The sequence below is a fragment of the Lampetra planeri genome, chromosome 2 (assembly GCF_965212315.1).
Source record: "Lampetra planeri chromosome 2, kcLamPlan1.2.h2, whole genome shotgun sequence".
NCBI lineage: Eukaryota > Metazoa > Chordata > Hyperoartia > Petromyzontiformes > Petromyzontidae > Lampetra > Lampetra planeri.
The window spans coordinates 29,033,817-29,058,432 of NC_136108.1; the positions used below are offsets into that span (position 1 = coordinate 29,033,817).

At 48.9% G+C, this 24,616-nt stretch overlaps 1 protein-coding gene across 2 annotated transcripts in view; it reads left to right on the plus strand.

Annotated features, from left to right (window-relative positions):
- The window catches only part of PTP4A1 (protein tyrosine phosphatase 4A1), a 42,528-nt gene extending 19,566 nt beyond the window's left edge, over window positions 1–22,962 (plus strand). For both annotated transcript variants that reach the window (XM_078611699.1, XM_078611710.1), the window contains exons 4-6: window positions 5,731–5,861; window positions 19,416–19,490; window positions 21,780–22,962. In XM_078611699.1, coding sequence (XP_078467825.1) covers window positions 5,731–5,861; window positions 19,416–19,490; window positions 21,780–21,897 — 324 coding nt within the window. In that variant the 3' untranslated portion in view covers window positions 21,898–22,962. The remainder of the gene's footprint in view (window positions 1–5,730; window positions 5,862–19,415; window positions 19,491–21,779) is intronic.
- Window positions 22,963–24,616: the final 1,654 nt, after the last annotated feature.

The following is a 24,616-nucleotide window of genomic DNA, read 5'->3' on the forward strand; positions in this document are numbered from 1 at the left end:
CTTAGTGGCGTACGGCAGTTGTTGTTGTTGATGATGATGGCAACATGAGTGCATGCAAAACGCGTCCTTTAAATTGTGAGCAGAAGTGAACGTTGTCATCACCGCCCACTCAATATTCTCCACAGTGGTCCGGATACATCTCCGTTGTTACGGCAGCAAATGTGCTCGGCCATGAAATCACAGGTTCAAGTTCCAGCCGGTGTTCAACACGGCCCCATCAATAATCACAATCATCATCAATGATCACCATCATAATCGTGAGAACCTAAAATGTACTAGTCTAGTCAGACCCGCATTTGTAACGGAAATCGCATACACAGGACATTGTATGCGTGCTGTGCATATTATTTGCTCCACGTAGGCATGGAAAAGATGCATAGAAGAATTACGTCTGAGGCAGATAATTCACCATCTGTAGAAATCCAAGGCTCAAGTTATGTTTAAGCTCAATGAGTGACCAAAATCGTACAAACGAGACAATCCAAATAAAATGGGGGGGGGGGGTCAAAAATATTGTATTTATGAATTCAATTGTACAGTAAACTGCCAGATGTTTATAGTCAATAAGGCCCCATATCTAAGAGGGTCCTTTGTCTATAAACAGCTGGCAGTTTCACTATCATTGGTTCAAGCAAGGCCCGACTCTGCATGTTGTTGAAACCGCCTCAGAGTTTGCGTGTATTAAACCAATGTTCCCGAAAAAAACGGCCAAAGCCTTCTGGGATGTGTAAAAAAAACTTTATCATTTAGGTGGAGAAACAAATATGGGAAGGAAGCATCCGATCAACTTATTTTGTATCATTCCCATGTTCCCCACAACAACGCTAATGTTGTGTCCAACTAGGTTTAAACAAGCTTGACTGCTGATGAGACACTTAATATCAAAACCAGTCGAGTGTGCTTTTATTAAACCAATGCTGCAATAACAACAAACACGTACGAATCGAGGATTCAATGAAAGGGGTCGTGAGTTTAAGTATTGATTTTAAATCGATGAATCAATGCAAAATTACATGCCCACTGTTCATATATACCTTCCAAAATATGCTAATAATCCCAGATGGGGTGGGGAGGGAATTCATCTCTCCCATTCCTCCACAGTCGCCAAAAACCAGAACCCACTTTGTGTGGGAAGCCGACAGTGGTTGTCCCCCTATGCACAGTGGCCATTGGAATGGAAATGTTGAATTTCCATCGCCAGCTCAGGTAGACAGGTAGCGAGAGAGGGGAGCGCCGCGGTTCGCTCCGAGTGGAGCGGGCGTCTCCGAGGGGCAAGCCCAGCGAGGTCGCTTTGGCAGCGACACAGCTGTGAAAGCAAAGTCGCTCTTCCTGTTCTAGGGCCCTGCCTGGAATACGAGCAAGCAGGCTTCCTCTGAGAAGAAGCCAAACCGTGCGCAAAGACCAAAATAAAATTAAAAAAACACCGCGACCTTGGAACACGGGCGCAAAACTAGCCGTGTAGAATTAGATGGGGGAAAAAAACTGGTGAAAATGTTTGACTAAATAAAAAGCGCCACCACAGGTGGCTTTTTTTTAAGTGTTTGGCCATTGCGGGGGGGGGGGGGGGAAACACCGGGTCGTGTTTCGTCTGTAAAGTCCCGGCTCGTATAATATAATGAGAAGAGTTTGAAATGACAGTGCGCCCCCCATTTACCAGAGTGGCTTTGAGAGGGTTTGTCCCTTTGCACATCTTAGCACAGAACAAAGAAGCGGAGCGGTTTGAGGATGGGACCGTTGAGCATTTGCACACTTGATTCGTATTAGGGCAGCTTTAGATAATGGTGCATTGTGGAGGTTCAATTGTTTGTTTACGTGGACGCAGCCCTTGTTTCGTTCAACTCAATAAGCAAACCATTGGAACCTCATTTGCCAGTCAAAAATATGATAATTGGTTTTTTACCCTTCTATCTGGCAACAAAACTGACACCTTTTTTTGCGTATGTTACGAAGAAAAGTGGAGTTGAAGCGAGTTGTCACCCTTTCGCGATTCAATGAATTGTCACGATTCAGGGCCAAGGATTCAACTGTAATATCCTTTTTTTTAAACCCATAATTCCTAAGCAAGTGCACTTAGCCCTTAAACTACACTTGCACCCGTATTATTTTTTGATAGTGCATTTGCTGGCTGCATAACCTATGCCGACGAATGGATGCAAAGTTCTCTATAAATCAACGGCTCTCAACACGTAGGTCGTGCCGCTCTGGGAGCTCGCGATAACCTTTGCATTACAAAGGTGGAGAATCAGTCCTACTTGGTTTTCATTTCCCGCCCCCCCCCCCCCCCCCAATTTAACCGAAGTTTTGCCACAACGACTGCCAGCACACATGAGACTAAAGTAAATATTGTAGGGGGCGTTGTTACGCCGGGTTTGGAGAAGCTCAGCGGTATGGGGGTGGGTGGGTGATGTGGCGGATCGGGGGGCAGAGAGCTGAGTGTGAAGTGGAGGAATGGGCTCCGGTGAAGATATTATCTCTCCACCACTCTCACCTTGCATACACTGATCTCTTGTTTATGCTTCCGAACCGCGGTCGGTCATCTGGATCAGAGCAGCACGGCGAACCACGAGCACACGTACGCGCAAGTCACCCCCATTCGAGGCAGACTCACGCAGAGCAGGGAACCCCCTCTGTGAAGAAGGCCCGAAGCCTACGCCCACAGAGGGGTGCCTCTGTGGGGTTTTTTTTTTAAGTCGGCCAGTTGCAGCTGTGTTTTCTCAGAGAAGGGTCTGCCTTTGTTGTATAATAAGGCTGGCAGTGATAATTGTTTTTTTTACCCTTATATCTGGCAACAAAACTGATACCTTTTTTTTTACAAGGAGTCATGTTTGCATAGACCACAATACCTGCAGTCATAATGCAAACAAAAAACATAACTCTGATAATGTATGCACTGTCCTTGAAGTTGATTGGTCCACACCCGAGACAGCTTTCCTTAGAGCCTAGTCTCACATGGGTTGGACCAGATGACGCCAAAAGGCGCACAACTCAAAGACAATGCACCATCAGAGTATGAGAGCTCGGGGTAAGCATTTAACACATTGGAAACCTCATTTGCCAGTAAAAAATAAAAGGTGTCAGTTTTGTTGCCAGATAGAAGGGTAAAAAACCAATTATCATATTTTTTACTGGCAAATGAGGTTCCAATGGTGTAAAGGCTGGCAGTGCTACAGTAACAAAACGGCCTGTGGCTGAAACACGACGAGCCTTTTTATCCGACCGCTCACAGGTCCAGTGGGAAGACGGCAACGGAGAGACATTCGCTCTCACTGCTCACCTCACCAGGTGAGGCCAGAATTCCAAGCCTCCGCGGTCAGTTACCCAGAGCCCTGGTGATACCCACTGTTGTGGAGTCTCGTCAACTTAGCGCAAACTCATTTACAGTCATAATTTCACGGACAAAACCTTGTATTTTTAACCACACTATCCGGTAAATGTTACCTCGCCAAAAATGGGATTCTTTCCACTATCAGTATGCGGGGGGGGGGGGGGGCATGCATTGGTCAGTCCTCGTCGTTAAGAATGTTCATTTGGGACGATGGTGTGGCCCAGCGGCAGCGTGTTCGCCGTTTATAGAAGAGGTTCCGATTCAAATCCAGCAGGCTGCCCTGGTTAATGACTGTGGGTGTATTAACCACAACACATATATGCGCTGTCAGCTTCACAGTGGCCGTTAAAGATCCCTCCCTCCGATGCCATTCGTAACGAGCGAGACACTCGTATATCAGTTGTGATCACGTGACGCTCGGCAGACAAAGCGTATACACGTACTACTCGTATTGCAAGACCTCGCTCGTTTATTAAAATAGTATTTAATTACAATTTGTGCTCGTCTTGCAAAACACTCGCAGACCAAGTTACTCGCAATCCAAGGTTTTACTGTATTTAATATGATAGGGCACATAAATTACGAGAATGTTTATGGAATTGGATTTTTTATCGAATGAAATATTATCATTCTGTCTCTGCCGGTGTTTGTATTTGCCCTTGTAACCTAGGTCTCCTTTTTAAAAGTCACCTGGGTCATAAATATTCTGCTTGTGTATCTGGTGGAGACAATTCCCGTTTTCTAACACAACAGGAACATAATTCTGCAATTGTGGATACATACAACCCCTAACGCACATGAAAGAGGGAATGTGGATATTCAAAGTAGCCCGTTTTTACCCCTCTGCGCGCAGATTATAAAAAAATCAACCCAGCACTCCCCCCAATATAAACACAGCATCGCCAGCATTATTACCCCGCTCAGATAAAGACACGCAGACGCGCCCGTCCTCATCGGCAGAACACGGAGCTGTGACATTTAAAGGGCAGGTAAGGCCAAGAAATACCAAGACCATAATTAGAATGAGTTTAAATACCCACGTGGCCCCTGCCCAATGTGCACATCTGCCAAAGTGGTTTATCTGCGTTCACCCGCGCGGCGATTTACAGCGAAGTAAGACGACTCTCTCGCACGTGGTGACGAGATAATACATTTCTTGGTTCTTTCGGTAAAGTCACGTAGAATGGAAATAATAAAATTATAAAAATAAAACATAATAAAATAATTCTCACGACGTTTCGGCCACAACGCATGCAGCCTAAACGTCGTGAGAATTATTTTATTATGTTTTATTTTTATTATTTTATTATTATTTCCATTCTACGCGACTTTACCGAAAGAACCAAGAAGATGAATCCCTGCAGTCACGAAAGCTTTAAATCGAAATATAATAAATATCGTTACGTGAGATTTAAACACGCAGGTAAATGATCGGCTGCTTTTTACCACCCACTGCCCCTGCATTTCCCATTCCCTGCAAAAGGAATGATGCTGCTGCTTGCGTCTACCTGGCAATAACATTATTTGGAAGCCACTGAAAAAGCGAACACCCCTTCAACGTTTGAGAGTTCAAATAATAATGATAACAGCGTTTCGTTTGTATATGTAGCGTTGTCGTGCGTGCAAATTGCATCTCGCAATTTCCGAAGAACCGCAGACGATCCGGAAGGCAGCTGCCAGGCAGTGAGCCGGCACCAACAAATTTCCAAAGCTCTGCAGTCCTCAACATATTAAAGATGTTTTCAGCCACTTCATGAGCGTGTATAAGTGGCATGAAACTGGAGAAGCCCCACACCTCGACCCCATACAGCTTGCACTCTGCTCGCCTGCCTTCTCCTGGCAATCCCAGGGTATGGCGACCTCGACGCTCACGGCAAGGGGAGTTACGCAACATTCGTGCGTGACATCCACCAAGCCTCGCTGCTTCTCTCCAGTGCTGCATTACAGGAAAAGTGCGCCTCAGGATGTCGTGGGTTCGATCCCGGCCCCTGTATATTTGGAGCTTGCATGTCACCCCCCACCGCCCCCCCCGTGGTTGCGTGGATTTTGTCTGGGTCCTCCGGTTTTTCCCCCTCCACATTTAGAATCAAAATGTGCTTAGAGGTTTGGGCTGCTATAAATTTCCACATAAGCCACTTCGCCGAGTTGTCATGTGTGGCCAGGTCGCTTCTGACAAAGAGCTATATCGCTCAGTGGGCCTTACCTGGTAAAATTGAAAACATAGGTTTGGTTTAAGTGCAATGGCCACCACCGTCCCAGCTATCTGGACCGCAAACTTAAGGTGCCATTTTGTGCAGGGGTTGGGTGACCGATTTGAACTTTTTCCTTTGGTGTCACAGACATTGTTCGGGGCAAGGCGAGATATAAATAAAAAGGGAGCGTGTTGATGTTTTCGCTGTAACCAGGACTGGCAGTTTGACGACGGCGCCCCACCCCCTGGGAAAGTGGTCGACGATTGGCTGAGCCTTCTCAAGACAAAGTTTCGCGAGGACCCGGGCTCGTGTGTAGCCGTCCACTGCGTTGCTGGTCTGGGCAGGTAAGCATGTCTTGCAAAGGATGACGACAAATAGCTCAGCAACGGCATACGTAAACACGTGTATAAAGCAGAGGTCGCAACCGGGTACCCGATACCCGTACCCTACCCGATACCCGGCTACCCGTACCCGGACGGGTACGGGTACCCGTTTGCGACCCTGGTGCGGCCGGGTACGGGTAAGGAATCAAAACCCGTTTGCGACCTCTGGTATAAAGACAAATTTTGCATCTCGCAAGATACACAGTATTTAAATGCTCTCATTAGATACTGTGTACAAAGACAAAGATTTTCCCCAGTATAGCCTGTAACAGACTGTTATAGGGCAAGTGCTGTTAGCGAGCACCTATGAAAGGCCGACACGGCACACGAGGGGGTGGCTGGCCAGCACCACGCCCGACCGCCTTTGTCTCCCCAGTGGCGATGTTTACACACTGCTCCAGTCAACCTAGCGGAGTCCCAAAACCGGTTCGGATAATCATCACTGGTGTTGGCCGTCAGTGGGAATCGAACTGGGGACACCGGGTTTGAAGCGCAGCGCGCAAACCGCTACACCGCCGCTCCACACACGTGCGCGTGTACACAAATACGTACCTGCGTGCATACAAGCACATGTAGGTGACATTTCGCAGATGGATTCTTATTGGCCGAATTTCACAGATAAAGACTGACCCCAAATGTATTCTGTCATGCACACAAGTTACCCATAATTTGAGATAAATCCTATTGTCTGCCTTTATCTGCAGATGCTTACCCAGAAGTGCGAATGTTATCCTATTATCCTTGTTTTGGTGGCTAAGAGGCGTAACCCAAAATGATTAAACATTCATTGTATTATCCATGCTTATCGACGAGTAACCATGAGGATTTCAAGAGTTATCTTGCTGATGACAAGAGTTATTTTGGGAATGGGTGCCGATACTAGAATCCACCACCCCCACCCCACATTCAGGCAGTTAAATAGAATACAGTAAAGTATTTGCATTCAGCCGCAAATGAAAACCTCAAGAAGCAAGATTTCATTTATTAGTAGGTTTTTACCCTTTCAACTGGTACAAAAACTGACACCTTTATACAGGGCATCATGTTTGCAATAACCACAACACAAGCAGTCAAAATGCAAACAAAAAGAAACAACTCTGATGATGATAATTATATGCACTGTCCTTGAAGTTGATTGGTCCACACCCGAGACAGCTTTTCTTAGAGCCTAGTCTCCATTGGTGTTGGACCAGATGACGCCAAAAGGCGTACAACTCAAAAACAGCGCACTATCAGAGTATTGAGAGCTCGGGGTAAGCATTTACACTATGAGACCTCCTTTACCAGTGGCAAAATATATTAGTAGGTTTTTACCCTTTAAACTGGTACAATGGGTTAAAAAACCTGAAAATATTCTCCCCCCCCCCCCAATTGCTGGTATATGAAAATGAAAAATGTTGTCTTTGGATTTTACTATCTGGTGTTTAACCTGGATGCAGTGCCTCTTAAAGCCATCCACATGCGAAAGTTCACAAAAGTCTGGGTTCAACAATGATACATTTCAGGAGACCTGGAAATCTTACATTTTGACTTTCATATTTTATCATTTCAAGCGGAGCCTCGACTACATTTCTGCCAAATTTCAGCTTTTTAGACCTAGATAACCGCAAGCATTTACACCACTCACTCACCGATGACCAACTACATACCAGACAATAAATATATTACTGAACTATGAAAGCATTCCCAACAACTGTGTGGAAATTATGCAAATGACACCGACATAACAAAAACACAATTCCACAAAAAACTGTGCACATGTACAGGCATCGCATGCTACCAATAAGGCGGCAGAGCCCTGTTGCCCATGCTTCGTTCCATTTTCACATGTTCCGTAACGGCGTGGTTAATTCACACAGGCTTTTCACATCACCCAAAAACAAGGCGACGCACGCGACACACACAAAAACTAAATCACGAGTACAAGCACTCGTGCCAAAATCGTCGCTTGAAAATTGTCCCCATCGACAGCAGAACTGTTTTCCTCCACCTTCATCACAGCCGTCACGTTTTCCCTAAGTGCCACGTGCTAAACAAGGCCACTTCACCACAGTGCCTTTGATCAGCGCTTGGGTGTTGTTTTTTGTTCCAGCATTATCATCTGTCCCCATTAAGGGATTATTAAAAGGCAGTGTCCGGGGTGAGTCGAGGCAGGCCTTTCCACACGGATTACTTGTGGTTCGCTGGCCTAGTGGAAACCAGTCCACGATTCAATCGAGAAGTCCAAAAAACAAAAAATAGATCTCTAAATGGAATTGAGGGGAATGGGGTAGGGTGATGTTACATAAATCACGATGTCCTGGCTGCCACCTCCATCTGTCGCAAATGCCGCGTGGTTTTCCGTGATTCGAGGAAGGAAGAGGACACAAGCTGCAATCAGGGCCTCTACAGTCTTTGCGGAGGATTGTTGGCACAATAATTAGCACACTGCACCATGAACCCAGCAACCCGAGTTTGATTCTTAACCAAATATCAAAAACGCACAAAAACAGTGGGCCGAATTTTTTAAAAGTATGGGTTTGATTTAACGATTTCATTTTATATTGTCACCATTCAAAATATCCAAATATGAAAACTTCCATAGGCTCAGATTTAAATACAAAAAAAATTCAACATGTTTGTAATTAATTATGGCAGACCCAAATTTACACAATTCTCGTTTTTAGAATTTTGTTGGTCATAGGCTTATGTTGGCACCATATTTCCGATTTCTAGCCATTCTAGATCATGATAATTTAAATACGTCACAGCCATGAACATTTGTTAGATACAGCATTAGATCTGAACATTCCTTAAACGTCACCAAAATACTACAGTGGAGTGGTGGCACAGTGGTTAGTGCATTCTGCTGCGAACCCAGCGAGCTCAATTTCATTCTTGGGTCATGGCTAACATCAGTGGCGAGTGATATCTGAACCGATCCTGGACCCTTCACCAACGCGCACTGACCATCACAGTAAAATGTGGTAAATAAAAAAAATCCCAAGGCCAACAGAGCAGTGAATTGAGAAGGGCCGAAAAAAAATATGTACAACCACTTAGTATTAGTGTCGGTACAGTAATACCACGTGCAGAAAACTAGGCGCCACATATTTTGCTGCTAAACCAACCTTTTATAGGGGACAGATTTATTTATTTTTAAATGACTTCAGATGCAAAGCGCTGTTGCTGCACCCCCAATTCGTCCACGCATAACCTGCCTTTATTCCGATTGGCTGTGGTCCGTCCCACAAGTCTCCTCTTGTGTTTGCCCACATCACAGCCTAATACCAGGTTCTCCTACAGCTACGTTTGAACCCACAAAGTAGCACTGTGTTCCCATAGCTTAATAAGGAACTGCTATGATTAAGAAAGCCCCATCAATGCTTGTGTAATGTAGTAACTCCACGGGAGACGACTTCACGGGTAACACACTCTTTATTTTATCAAACTTGGTTACAGGTGACTAACACCTACTTTGTATCTCGGGTGACAAACACCCACTTCGCTACTTGGCGACTAACGCCCACTGAGTTACTCGGATGACCAACATCCACTTAGTACTCGGGTGACAAACACCCACTTAGCTACTTGGCGACTAACGCCCACTGAGTTACTCGGATGACCAACATCCACTTAGTACTCGGGTGACAAACACCCACTTAGCTACTTGGCGACTAACGCCCACTGAGCTACTCGGATGACCAACATCCTCTTAGCTACTTGGCGACTAACGCCACTGAGCTACTCGGATGACCAACATCCACTTAGTACTCGGGTGACAAACACCCACTTAGCTACTTGGCGACTAACGCCCACTGAGCTACTCGGATGACCAACATCCACTTAGCTACTCGGCGACTAACGCCACTGAGCTACTCGGATGACCAACATCCACTTAGCTACTCGGCGACTAACGCCACTGAGCTACTCGGCTTCACTAGGTCTTCAGCTCCGTCTTCGGGTCTTCAACTGGGTAACTCTCCCCGAGTGCTCTCGCGCGTCCCCCTTTATACCCCACCTGCGGACGTCGCTGCGAGCACCCACTTATTCGACCAATCGCCGGGCGCTGGCTACGATCCTCTTTTCCCACATCTCATCGTGCCTCACCACTCACTCCGCGCCGCCCCGTCATCTGTCACTCCCGGCGCGCGCGTCCACACCACGCCCACAACGCGTGCCCAACCCCGCACCCCGCGCCGCCCCGTGATCCATCACTGTCACAGTCGGCGCACGTCAATACCACCACTACATCACCCCCTACCACATAGCTCGCAGCCGCCCCGGCTGCTATAAAAATATACAAACCCCCCCTGTGTGCCCCGTAACACAACACAACAACTAAGCTAACAACACAACCCGACGCGAACACTACCATCCGCAACCCTCAACCAATGCCACCGCGACAATAGAACAATATATACAAACCGGCGAGTGACAATAGCAATGTGTATGCAAAAAAAATAAATGGAAATTTTTTTTTTTTCTTTCGACTCGTGCAGTGTCCCCTTTTCTTCCGAGCGTCCCTACAACGGGACATTACCCCGGCAGAGGGGAACACCGGGCGAGCTCGGTGTAGAGCAAAAAAACCGTCTTCATGAAAATTGTTGTGAGACCTAGCCCGAGTCCGCCTTGCCGGTCCGTCGTACGGCACCAGACGCGGTTGAACGTCCGGTGGTGCCGGCGGTTCAGGAAGACATCGGCCAGGCATCGAGGACTCGTGCGTGCCCCGGGGTTCAGGCTCTCGACGGTCAGCAGCCGTCAAGCCCGAGGCACCTGGGGGTGGGTCAGGTGGAGACACGTGAGGAGCAGCCTGCGACACCTCCCTCCCCGAGTCGACGGTCACATCACACGCCCGGTCGTCACGGCACAGAACGGGGTCACACGGTGCCGCATAGGGCTTCAGTCGGGAGGGGTGCACATACCAACGGCGTTTCCCCCATTTAATCTGTATACTCTGGGGTCGTGCCACCCGCACAATTTCCACCGGTCCCCTCCAAGGTCTCAACAACTTGGGGGACGTAGCCAACGGTGCATGTGGACAATGCAGCCAGGCCTTATCGCCTGGTTTCCAATCATGCGTATGCACCCTCCGCTCATGCAATTTCTCGTTTGCAATTTGCCGCGACCGCGAATTCAACCTTGCCGCCTCCCGCGCTTCAGTCAATTTGGCGATATTAAATTTGATGTGGTCTGCCAATTTAGATTTTGCACGTGGCTGGGAAATCCCCAGTTGGACGTCCATGGCCGGATCGGCCTCCCGCCCATACATAAGAAAAAATGGGGAAAACCCTGTCGCCGCATGAGGGGCCATTCGATAGGCCGCGAGTACCCCCGGCACCTGTAAGTCCCAATCAACCTGATCGTCGCAGACCTGTTGGCACAACATAGACGTAATCGTTCTGTTCAGACGCTCAACCATCCCGTCAGTCTGCGGGTGGTAGGGGGAAGTACGCACTTTCTTTGTACCCAACAGGTCGCACACCTCGCGCAACAAAACGCTCGAAAAATTCTTCCCTTGATCCGTCAGCAAGCGTTCGGGGGCGCCCTTGTCCAACACATAACCCTGGACAAAGGCGTCCGCCACCGCCGCAGCCGACTGGTTGGCGAGCGGCCATGCCATAGGCCATCGGGTGAAGTATTCCACGCCAACCAGCAGGAACCTATTTCCCCTTGGTGTAACCGGAAAGGGCCCCAAGATGTCCAACGCTACCAATTCGTTTATACGCGAAACCTGAATGGATTGCAGCGGTGGATTAGCCGCCAATGGTGGCGGTTTCCTTTTGGCGCACTCTACGCATCCCTTAAGAATATTCGCCACGTCGTTACCCATCCCCGGCCAATAATAGTCTCGCTGGATTAGGGCGAGCGTTTTGTGAAAACCCAGATGCATGAGCCGTTCATGAGCTGCCAGAACAATCCTACCCCGCATAGCAACAGGCACCACGAGCACGTGACGCCGGGACATGTTGTCCCACCTCATCAACAGGCCCTGTCTGCACACCCAGGAACCGACCCGCGCCTCCCCTTGTTCGGGAGCGCCAACTCTCCGACGCAGCGTAAGTAGGGAGCTGTCGGACATCTGGAGGCGGCCCCACTCAATGAGGGGCAACGACAACAGCGAATCCCTCCCCGTGGGGGCGTCCTCTCCCGGGGTGTCAGTGGCGGCGAGCGCAACTCCCGGGGCGCCGGCGACCGGGGGTTTGCACCGCGCTGATCCCAACAAACATGTGCAGTCCGTGCACGGCGGCAACCGCGACAAGGCGTCCGCGTTTGAGTGCCGCAACCCTTTTCGGTAAATCGTCGTGAATTGGTAGTCTTGAAGGACCTCCAACCATCGGGACAATTGGCCCGATGGCTGCGCCACGCGCATAGCGTATTGTAGAGCCGCATGGTCCGTCCGGACCGTAAAATGACGGCCGTAAAGATACGGCCTGAATTGCTGTGTAAAAAACACAATGGCTAACAATTCACGACGAGTTACGCAATAGCGTTGTTCTGCGGGGGAAAGAACCCTACTACTGTAGGCGACCACCCGTTCAACCCCCCCGACCAACTGTGAGAGCACCCCCCCGATACCCGTATTGCTGGCGTCCGTGTCAAGCAAAAACGGTTGTGTGAAATCGGGGTAACACAAGGGGGGAGCCTGCACCAAAGCGTCACGGAGGGAGCAGAACGCATCCTCCTCCTCTGCCCCCCAGTGAAACCTCACACCCTTAGCCGTCAAAGCGTGCAGGGGCTTGGCTATGGTGGCAAATTGCTTGACAAAACGACGGTAATAGGAGGCAAAACCAATGAAACTACGAACCTCCGTGACCGAGGTTGGCGTTGGCCATGAGCTGACGCAATGCGTCTTAGCAGGGTCCGTCGAGATCCCTGAACGACTCACGATATGGCCCAAATACCTGACAGATTCCCGAAGCAGAAAACATTTAGCCGGTTTAAATTTTAGCTTAGCGGAACGCATCCTGAAGAACACCGCTCTCAGTCGCTGGAGGTGCTCCTCGAAAGTCCGACTAAAGACGATAATATCGTCAAGATAAATCAAACAGGTATCCCATTGGAGGCCTGACAAAACCAATTCCATGAGTCTCTGGAACGTGGCGGGGGCGGAATGTAAGCCCATGGGCAAACGGTTGAATTCAAAAAGGCCCCCAGGTGTGCGGAAAGCAGTTTTAGGTTTAGACTCGTTATCGAGTGGCAATTGCCAAAATCCAGAAAGCAGATTGAGTGTGGAAAAAAACTGCGCTCCCGCCAAGGCATCCAGCGACTCATCCATTCTGGGGAGCGGATACGCATCCGCCATCGAGATTTTGTTTAAGCGGCGGAAATCGACACAAAACCGCAAGGACCCGTCCTGTTTCTTTACTAGGACAATAGGAGCACCCCACGGACTAGAAGAGGGCGAAATGATATCGGCCGCCAACATATCATTAACCGCCGATTGCACATGTTCCTTCTCGGCCGGGCTGAGCCGGAAAGGATTCTGACGAATAGGGGCCGCGTCCCCTGTAGCTATGTGGTGGCGCAACAGGTCAGTGCAGCCGATATCGTACTTATGTTTGCTGAACACGTCAGCAAACTCGATGAGCAAACCCCTCAATGCTCCCAATTGCACCCCGGACAAGTTAGCAGAACCCGCACACAGCGAGTCCAACCACTCAGTCCCCTCATCACTTTGAGGATGCGACTCGACAGTAAAATCTGCTTGAGCCACGAGCCGTTCCTCAACGGGCAGCGGCGCGGCGTGAGCCAGCACCGTTCCCTGCGCAATTACGGCCGGCCGCGACCCCGTATTCAGGACCATTACGAACGGCTCACTGTCCCCTCTCACCATGGTTTGAGCAACCGCTAAGTCGAGGCCCTTACTGGCTCTGTTTGACGGCCCCAACAGCACCCCCTGTACCTCCGCACCCACCTCGAGTGGCTTCCTGAACCGAAGGGGTACTAACATTTGCGATCCCGGGGGTACCCGTACAGTGCGAGTCGCCAGCGCCTGCACCATCGCACAAACCGTGCGCACTTTGATAGGGCTCGACAAGAAGGCAACCCGCCGACCTGACGGAAGCTCTATGCAGGCCTGATCAATAAGAATTTTGATGGGCATTTTTGACAAAAAGTCCGTACCTAGCAAACAGGGAACGGCCAGCGATGATGATACAAAAATAGGGCCCGCTAATTTAATGTCCCCAATGCAAATAGTCGCCCGAATCTGGCCGATGATCCCCAGGGATCCCCCATTCGCCGCATAAAATGGCACGTCTACCGGCAGAAGGGGTCTACTTTGGACGGGAAGGATGTTATAAATAAGGTCCGAGATGATGGTGGCCGACGCACCCGTGTCAACAAGCACCCGGACCTCAACCCCGTCAATGAACCCCGTTACCACGGACGACCCGGCTGACGCAGCCACGATCCTGTGGGCCAATTCGGACCACTCGACTGCTTGCGGGCCGCGTACGGACCCCCCCCGCCGAATTGAACCCCCGGCACCCAGCCGCGAACCCCCCACCGCGAAGCGGCGACCCGAATGTGCCGTGTTTGTGGACCGAACGTGTGAGGTGCCGCGACTTGCCGGGTTTTGTTGGGATGACTTGTGGCCCTGGTCGTCGTCCCGACGTGGTCCTGCGGTGCGCGGACGCGGGGCCCGGCACCCGGCTGCGACGTGATCCCGAAGGCCGCAGTTGTAGCAGACGACGGACGTCGTAGGTTTCGGTTGCTCCAGCTTGCGGGGCGAACGTGTGGGCGAACGACCTCCCGTTCTCCACTCCCCCGGACACGGTGCAGTGAAGGCCCGCTCCTGCACCGCAGCTGGCTGAGGTTCGGCGATCGTGGCGGCCAGTGCCGCATTCCCCGGCCATTTGCAGACGACCCCCGGCTTGCGTTTGAGGACCTCGTACGCGTGAATGCTCGTGGCGATCGCCAGGGAGCAGATCTCCATCTCGTCTGCCACGTTGATGGGGACCCCCAACTCGTGGGCCAACACCAGCAGCTGCTCCGTCACCATGGCGTCCTTCCCCTCCTTATCCATGCGGGGAAAAGCCGCGTCCGCCAAGGCGAGCAGTGCCGTGCGGTAGGCTAGCGTCGTTTCCCCAGCCACCTTCCGCCGATCGTAGAACTGGTGGCGGCACGTGGAGGGCGGCCCGAACACCTTCGCCATCAGGTGTAGTGCGGCCTGGAGCGTAGAGCGGGACGACCTTGCAGCAGATGTGAAGGCTGCAAGCGCGTCGTCGTCAAGCATCGCAGGCAACGCACGCAGGGCAGTGGTGTCGGACCACCCCGACATCTCCTGATGAGCGAGGAACCTTCGTTGGAAGGCTCCCCAGTCGCCCCCATCCGCCTTGAACGCCGACAGCGCGGGCAATCTTTGCTGGAGGACCCGATCGTCGTCGACGTCGGAGAGATTTTCCCGCGCTCCGCTGGAGTTGTGTAAAATGTCGGCTCGGTTGTCAGGCGCAAAATGGAGGGCTCCGGCGCGCGCCGATGACGTGGGCTGCGCTGCGCGGAGGTGTCCGGCCACGTGGCGTCCGTCTTTCCCGCCAATCGGTGGCGGCCCCCCAAAAACGGCGGCAACTTCCAGGCTTTTGGCGCGAAGCGCCCTTTGGCGGGAATCCTCCACCGTCGCTTCCTCCACGACCCCCGCAGCCGTTTTTCCGCTCGCCGGAACGGAGATGTCGGCCAAGACAGCGGCGGCGAGTAGCAACTCCGCCAAGCGGGTGTGCGCGTCCTGGAGGCCGGTGTCGGAGGCAAGCGGAGCGTCGGCCATCACCGCGAAGTGCTGCATCGGCGGCAACTCCTCGTCCTCTACTCCCGAGGTCGGTGTCCCCGGTACGCCGTCGTCATCCCGACCTCGCTCGTGGGTACGGGTAGTCTTCCTTGTGTCCATACTTCTTGAAGACAGGTTTACTTCTGACGCCAGTTGTAATGTAGTAACTCCACGGGAGACGACTTCACGGGTAACACACTCTTTATTTTATCAAACTTGGTTACAGGTGACTAACACCTACTTTGTATCTCGGGTGACAAACACCCACTTCGCTACTTGGCGACTAACGCCCACTGAGTTACTCGGATGACCAACATCCACTTAGTACTCGGGTGACAAACACCCACTTAGCTACTTGGCGACTAACGCCCACTGAGCTACTCGGATGACCAACATCCTCTTAGCTACTTGGCGACTAACGCCACTGAGCTACTCGGATGACCAACATCCACTTAGTACTCGGGTGACAAACACCCACTTAGCTACTTGGCGACTAACGCCCACTGAGCTACTCGGATGACCAACATCCACTTAGCTACTCGGCGACTAACGCCACTGAGCTACTCGGATGACCAACATCCACTTAGCTACTCGGCGACTAACGCCACTGAGCTACTCGGCTTCACTAGGTCTTCAGCTCCGTCTTCGGGTCTTCAACTGGGTAACTCTCCCCGAGTGCTCTCGCGCGTCCCCCTTTATACCCCACCTGCGGACGTCGCTGCGAGCACCCACTTATTCGACCAATCGCCGGGCGCTGGCTACGATCCTCTTTTCCCACATCTCATCGTGCCTCACCACTCACTCCGCGCCGCCCCGTCATCTGTCACTCCCGGCGCGCGCGTCCACACCACGCCCACAACGCGTGCCCAACCCCGCACCCCGCGCCGCCCCGTGATCCATCACTGTCACAGTCGGCGCACGTCAATACCACCACTACACTTGCAAGGACTTGTGCCAACGTTTAAAAGTGGGCGGGGTGAAAGGCACACACGTAAACATGTGCACACGCATACCTCTGCTTTAAAACGCAGCTGCAGTCCATTTTACTTACACAATATACTATAATTTAGTTGCCCCATCTCTCTCCTTGGATTGTCCCTGTTTAAGCACATTACTTCCATTGGCTGCCGTTAAAGTTTGCAGTCCCGACTAGTCACTTGCCCTACCCAAGTCGGACCCCCTTTTTTACGAATGCGATATCCCACATTCGCGTCGCCACTCTCTAATTAGAGTCTCCAGACTAAACGCATCTCTCGGGAGTTATTTCAAGGGTTGTAAGGAAATAGGATAACGCTCCATCCGCTCCACTCCATAACACCCCTCCCTACGCCAATCCTCACTTGAACCAGACCCCGTCTAACCCAACTCCACTGCCCCCCCCCCCCCCCCATGAAGGGCCCAACTATTTCACAATAGCCAAGCAGCATTAACAGGCCTCTAACCTCTGAAGGGGCAGCAACACACCCATCTAGGGGCCAGGTGACTATAAACCCTCAAGAGAATGGACTCCTCTCCCCCCCCCCCACCAACTGCTGTAAAGTGAAGGAGCATTCTGTTTTGCATTGCACACGGGAGCACGGTAAATACTGCAGGTGTTGTCAATCCACGTGGGACTCTGGTGTAGTGGTGCCTGATAATTTTTACAGGGATCGTGCACAACTCAGCTTCCACAATAACGGTCTGGGTTGGTGTCTGTGGGTCAGGAGGCAATGATGAAAACAATCGGATTATTATGCTCACAATACCATGCATCGAATTGTGGGTGTACGAATTTCTCATTTTTATTTCACGTACGGCCACGCCACGTGTTCGAGAATGGAAGCTCCTCTCGATTTTAGGTAACAAGCTTCAAGGGCAATGAATAGACTCTTGAATTAAATCATAATCAGTTAATTATTACCCGGCCTTTGTCGACGATTTCACTATTTGTCTAGGTCATTACAATACCAGCTTGTGATTACAAAAAATCAAGTAACCTAGGTCTTGTTTTATACCATATATTTTTTATTGTCCATCTTGCATGTCCCCATTCATTGTCAGTCTTCGTTTCATTAGCCTCGAGTTATAGCAATCTACATATGAACCTTATGGCAGGACCCCGAGGTCCCATAAGCCACCGGTTCTCGCATAAACTGCGTTGCAACGTCATTTTATGTCCGTTGAAGACGAACGATACGGCAATCAATTCCTCTCAACGAGCTCTACACGATGCGCTAATCAACGTTTCAAAGTTTTGTTTCTTCTGCGCATTAATCCTCGCTGCGCTTGGACGACACGACAACAGAATGATCCGCGCCAGATGGGTCGCTGCGTTTATGTGCGCGGTGGGACGGAGTCGCCAAAAAATTATCAATTAATTACGATTTCGACTTCCGTTTATTCGGGACCTCGGGGTCCGACCATGAGGTTCATATGCTTAGCGCACAGATGCACAATCTGTTGCACGCGCCTTCACAGTCGTAATCACCGCGTGCCTAATGGACACGTGGCACACAACGCAACTCAAGTTCTGATTCCGAAGAATGGCATCGACCAGCAGTTCTCAATCCGTGGGGCGCACCCCACCCCTGAGGGAGGTCGTGAAGGCCTTTCAGGGAGGTCACAGGCTGCAGCATGGACACCGTGCAGGAGATATTATGAACGTCGGCGGGGGAATGTCAAGCAGCACATTGCAAAACACACCAATACACAAAATAGCACGCATGTCTAACCGGTACCGCATTGAATTGGAGGCAATATCATACAAATTATGTTTAGTGTTGCCTTAGAAATGTGGGGGGTGGGGGAACCACAGGGACCAGTGGTCTTGATTGGAGGCGAGGGGGGGGGGCACGCAAATCCAAAAGAAGTCGAGAACCACTGGTATAGACCATTGCACTCTGAATACGCCATTGGAAAAGACTCCGTTGTAAGTCGAGCATGTCTGCTCTTCAACCTGGCACCCGAGACTTTTCCAATTAATCAATGCAGAATCGCTAGAGCAGGTAAATAAGCAGCCCACGGCTCGCAGGCAAAGGGAGCGTTGCGATTGAGCCGTGGATACGTCGCGAGGGAGGTGCTGGGAATCTGTGCGCTTGGATCAATCGGACAAAAGGAAACAACCCTCCCTGCCCTTGGAGACTTAACATCAATTCGGCACACAGCAGAAGTTCAACGCTCGCCCATGACTCGCTCTTACTTCCCATCTGAGCGTCCGAAAAGTACTTTTTGAAAAATAATAGGTTTTTCCCTTTTCTTGCAATACAACAGGTGACGATATTCAAACACCAAATAGAAACGTTTTGCAAGGAATTAAGTCTGCATTAACCACACGTACTAGTGATGAACGTGCAAATAAACATGTTCTGATAATGTTTGCATCGTCCATGAAACCGATTGGGCCTACACCAGACACAGCCTTCTTAGGGCCGAGTGTCACCATTATCAGACCAGGGAATGCCAAAATGCGAACAGTGCAAAGACAATGCTACACGAATCAGAGCATTCATAGCTCAGGGTGAGCAGCTACATCATGTGACCTTTCATACTTAGATACTGGGAAAAAGGCACCATTATCGAGTGCTTTTTTATTGCAAACTCCTAATGCGCGCTACATCCACCTACAAAATCACCACTACAACGCCTCCGATTAGCACAGTTGGCTACGTACGGTGCGAAAGAAGTTTAACATACATACCCACAAACTGGTTTTGAATGACACTCATTTTAACTTGAGATATGCATTTCCACTTTGCTGGTGACGTGACGGGCTTTGCCGTGTTCACTCTCAGGGCTCCAGTGTTGGTGGCGTTGGCGCTGATCGAGAGTGGGATGAAGTATGAAGACGCTGTACAGTTTATCAGGCAGTAAGTCCGCACATCACGATGCAATATTCGTGGCTTAGCCTCAAAAATGTCATTATTCTCTTCATCCCGGCCATCAATCAGGTGTCCTCAAATCAACAGTGCAAGAGGACACCTCGTGTAAAACAAGTCCAGTAACAATTAGATCTGTCAGAGGGGCAACTGCAAAATAGGATTCCTATGGCAGGTGATTGGATGTGGAAAGATTCAAATAAGGGGCCGTCCATAAATGACGTCACTCACCTGCGGGAGGGGGGGGGGGTCAGACATTTGTGACGATGCGTGACGAGGGGGGGGGGGGTGAGAAATGTGACGTCACATGAAAATGTACAACTTTAAATAAATATAGACAACACGTTCTACTTAATTAAATACTTTTTAATAAATGTTTTCTCCTACAACATCAGAGTGCAGCGCCACATTAAATACGCACTACAATGACAATTGTTTAAAGCGATTTGAAGCATCTTGTTTTGGGGGGGGGCAGAGCTTTGTGACATCATATTTTAGGGGGGCCTGACTTTGTGACGTCGTGTGACGAGGGGGGGGGGGGTCAAAAATCGCGTGACGTCATTTATGGACGGCCCCTAATGAAATGAAGGAGGAGGATGAGAGAGCAGGTTGGGTGTGCTTTTTTTTAAAGCCGATGCGAAAGCAGCATGCCAGTGTGTAAACAATGTTGGTGTTTCTTACCCGCCAAAACATGGCGATAAAGAAATATGGGAAGGTAATGACGAAAAATGGAACAAGTTCTAGAAGGGTGCGCAAAAGAAGCATGGCGAGATGCACGCTTGGATTTGCACCGATAGATAAAATGAGGAACACATGGATTTGATAATATATAGGAGTCTAAAAAATAGGGGGGGGGGGGGTTGGTAAGACGTATCACTAAAACAAACGGTTTGACGCCTGGTGGGGCCGAGAAACACAATGGAATGGGAGGGAAATGGAGATGGAGCGATACAATTCTCGTCCGCAGGCGCGAGGTGAATTGTGACATCGTCGGTACCTTGAGAGAGCAATGGTCGCAGCTTAAGGAGGCCCTAATTTTAGCAAATTAAATTATGTTTGGACTGTACTGCCGTTTCTAGATTTGAAGCTTTCTTGACTGCAAGGATTCATATTCTTGGGTTTTTCCCGGTAAAGTCACGTAGGTAAAAAAAAAAATTTTAATTAATAAAAGTTAAATTAAAATAAAATAAATCACGACCTTTTGGAGGCAACACAAGACGGAAGCTTGTGTTGCCTCCGAAACGTCGTGATTTTTTTTTATTTAATTTTACTTTTATTAATTTTAATTTTAGTTTCGGAGGCAACACAAGACGGAATCTTGTGGTTTCTCCGAAACGTCGTGATTTTTTATTTTATTCTTATTTTACTTTTATTTATTTTATTTTTACCTACGCGACTTTACCGAAAAAAATCCAAGAATATGCACTGCCGTTATTTGATTTTGTCATTCCCCTCACCACCGAGACCGAGTTAATCACCGCCGGTGTGGAGGCATCGGTCTCTTGCCTCGAAGTTTCGTGCCAGAGCGGTCCAACACTGCCCCCTCGTGACTCTTTTTCCCCGCTCATCTCAACTGGCAAGCTCTGCGACAGTCGTGGAAATTCCACGTTGCCATGGTCGGGAGCAGTAATTGCCGTCGGGCAGTCAATCATCATTGGACTACCCACAGAGGTGGTGTTAGCTCAGGAGGTTATAGTGGCCTCGTTAGCCAGGTGTGGCAACCCATGCCTTCGATGCATTATACTCGTTGGTTCTTTCGGTAAAGTCACGCGACTTTACCGAAAGAACCAAAGAGTATGGATTCTTGCAGTCACAAAAACTTCAAATCAAGATCGATTCATTATGTTGGCAGTGACGGTGGATAAGGGGACATGTGAAAATTCGTTTAAATTGCAACCCATTGAGCTGCAAGGTGGCCAGGACATAAGCACACGAGCAAGTGAACCGAACACATCTGTCCAGAGGTTTGACCGATATCCCCTCGTGTGCGAGTTTTCTCCGGGCGCGCTGGTTTCCTCCAAACACGCCACCTCATTTAGAATGAAATTGGCCAAAAAATTACCCTGTAGGACCCCCTCCTGAAAATAAGTTAAGAATCTGTAAGACGTTGCCGGGATTAAAACAAAGCTGCACTTTTTTTTCATAAGACCAAATGGAGCTTCTCATTGGCTTGGGAGTAAAATGCATAACGAATGTTGAACTTGAACTTATTTCGCACCATGTGTAGCCAACCTTGCTAAATCGGAGGTGATGATTGCCCTCTGGTTACTGCCCCTACAGAAAACGACGAGGGGCTATTAACAGCAAGCAGCTGCTGTACCTGGAGAAATACCGGCCCAAGATGCGACTGCGTTTCAAGGATTCTAACGGCCACAAGAACAGCTGCTGCGTCCAATAAAGAAAACAACGACGACGAAATGTAAAAACGGACACTTGGGAAGTGCCGGAAAAGCGAAGACACTCAACCCAAGTTCAGCGGGAGAAGAATCAATTCAAGAAAGGCTGGAAGAGGAGACCACAGGCGCTCTGCCACTGCTTCAGTTACGGTTGGTGCAAAGAGCAGGCTGTCAACCGGGAAGGCGATATGAAATGTGGACCTTTAACAACAACCAGCATTGATTATGCAATCAACAAGTTAACCTGAAAAAAAAGATATGGCCCTCCAGAAAATTAATCCATCAAAAATTGACAAAACCCATAGTACCGGTGTAATTCCACGAGCAGTTTGCTTCAAGCAGTGTTTGTTGTGAATGTCGAATTGTGGAATATGAATGAACGGAGGAAGGAAGGAGGTGCATGCCGTCGTCTGCGGGTGGTCACACCGTTGTGCGGCAGCTGAAGGAAACACTTGACGCAAAGATGATTCGCCTGCCCACTCCATCAGCTTCAAGGTTCTCTGCAAAAACTCTACAATCGAGAGCCCCCCTCCACAACTAACATCATAAGGATGTCTCAAAACACTTTGCTTCACTTCTGTACTGAACATTTTGTTGATCAAATCAACAAAAACAAGTTAAAATCAGCAGCCAGTGGACGAATTGCAAGTAAAACGCATTTCAAAGCGGAAAGTGAAAAGAACTCTTAAAATTCTACACCAAAATGTAAACTAAAAGGAGCCATTTTTTTAACAAAGACTGCCACTGCTTTCTTGTCGATGCGTCCGCAGAAAAACGCATTTGTATTTCAATACCGTTCTGAAATATCAAAACATTTCAGATGTTTTTGAATAAAACAAAGGGCCATAAACCTTGTCATATTTTTGATAATGTAATTGAGATGTGAAGGAACAGGTATGTGAATAAAAACTGTTATTTTAACTGTTGTTTGATATCAGACTATGAAATGATATACATGTAGTGACGTTGCCTAATACTGTAAATCTGCACTTTTTACGTATGTATTTTTAAAAGCTCAAATTGTTTTAAAGACTGACTCAGCTATTCAAAATAAAACCACACACACACACTTGTGCCTTCCATGACGATATCATGTAAAACAGCGTTGCAATGCAATTTAAGAGCGAGGCTGCGGGGGCGCAATTCAGTCTGTGTGCTCAAGCTACTCGGGTCAAGAGGTTGCGAACATTCGGTACTGTGAGAGTTTTTAAGATTTAAAAGAACTGGGACAGCAAAAATGCCAACAACAAAAACCCGTGGGTGGAATTCGGATTACATTATTTGTCCATGTGCTACTGTATCAATGGCATGATTGATGCTCTGTCTGGAGTTTGCAGGTTAAACTAATTATCCAGGTGATACTGCGTTGGCAGTGGTCCACTGACTTTGCTCATTAACGCCACCTTAAAAAGTACAGAATAGGAGGCGTTTCGGCACATGTGCTGTGAAGAAGGCCCATTGCCCAAATCGTCACCTATGATATACTTTAACTTTTAAGGCCACTGTGTTGGACTCATGTGTTGAGTTATTTTTGTATTTCACTGGGTAGACCACAAATGGTCCATTGGAAATGCTTAGACAGCGCAATTTCAATTTATAAAACGCAATAACATATGTACGTTACACCACAAGTGATAAAGAAATGCATTGTCAAATATTTAATAGGTGGCTACCCTAACATTCAGAAGGATTGCTGAGTAAAGGACTCCCCCCATGCTGTATGGGTTATGCGACTTATCTGATCGTACTTCACCATGCTGGTACTTAACAAGACTGAATAAAAAAAAAAGCAAATCTGCATGTTTTATTCATTAGGCATCGCCTAAAAAGTAGCCAATGCGATCTTGTGACTCGTGGTGCTCACAAGATGCGCCGGTCAAAGCTTGGATCGGTAGGCAAAAGTGGCTCCGATCTTTTACTGGACTTGAGAACCCCAGCCAAAGCGAAGGGCTCACAAAACACACAGGCCACACATACTCCCGAGACCGGAGTTTGAGCCCCGAGCGCGCACCAAATGACACAATCCGCTTCTCCGGTATCAGCATGGTCACTGAAGTACTCAAAAACAAAACAAACACACCAAAAAAGGTATAAAAGAAACAAGTTTTAAGCCATAATAGGCAGCCAATTGACACATTGCAAATAAGTTGTCAATGTATTTAAATTATATATTTGCATTCTAGATTTGAAGCTTCCGTGACTGCAAGGATTCATACTCTTAGTTATTTCGGTAAAGTCACGTAGGTAAAAAATGAAATTAAAATTAATAAAAAATAAATAAAATTATTTTAATTTCATTTACGTGACTTTACCGAAAGAATTAAGAGTATATATATATTTGCACACACACACTCTCCTGCAAGGCTTGCAGCGCAGGTCTCGTGGTTTGGGCAAGGTAAGTGCTTAAACCGTTAATTAAGCAGACGCCAGTGTGATATTACTATGTCAACGAGGCATGCGACTGCTGTCAAGGAGGTACAAACTGAAATAGACGTTGCGCCTACATGCGGAAAGCACGGTTGAAATGTCAACGGGGTTTAAAACAAAAACAGACAGTCAGACACGTCTCTTCACATGCCACCTCCAGCACACGCGCACACACACACACGTGTGCATGTTCGCAAGCCTTTGGGCTAGTCTGGCCGGTGGCTCCCCTTTGCACTGCAGAACTCTGTATAGATACCCCCCCCCCCGCCTCAAACTACTTAGTAGTGCAGAGGC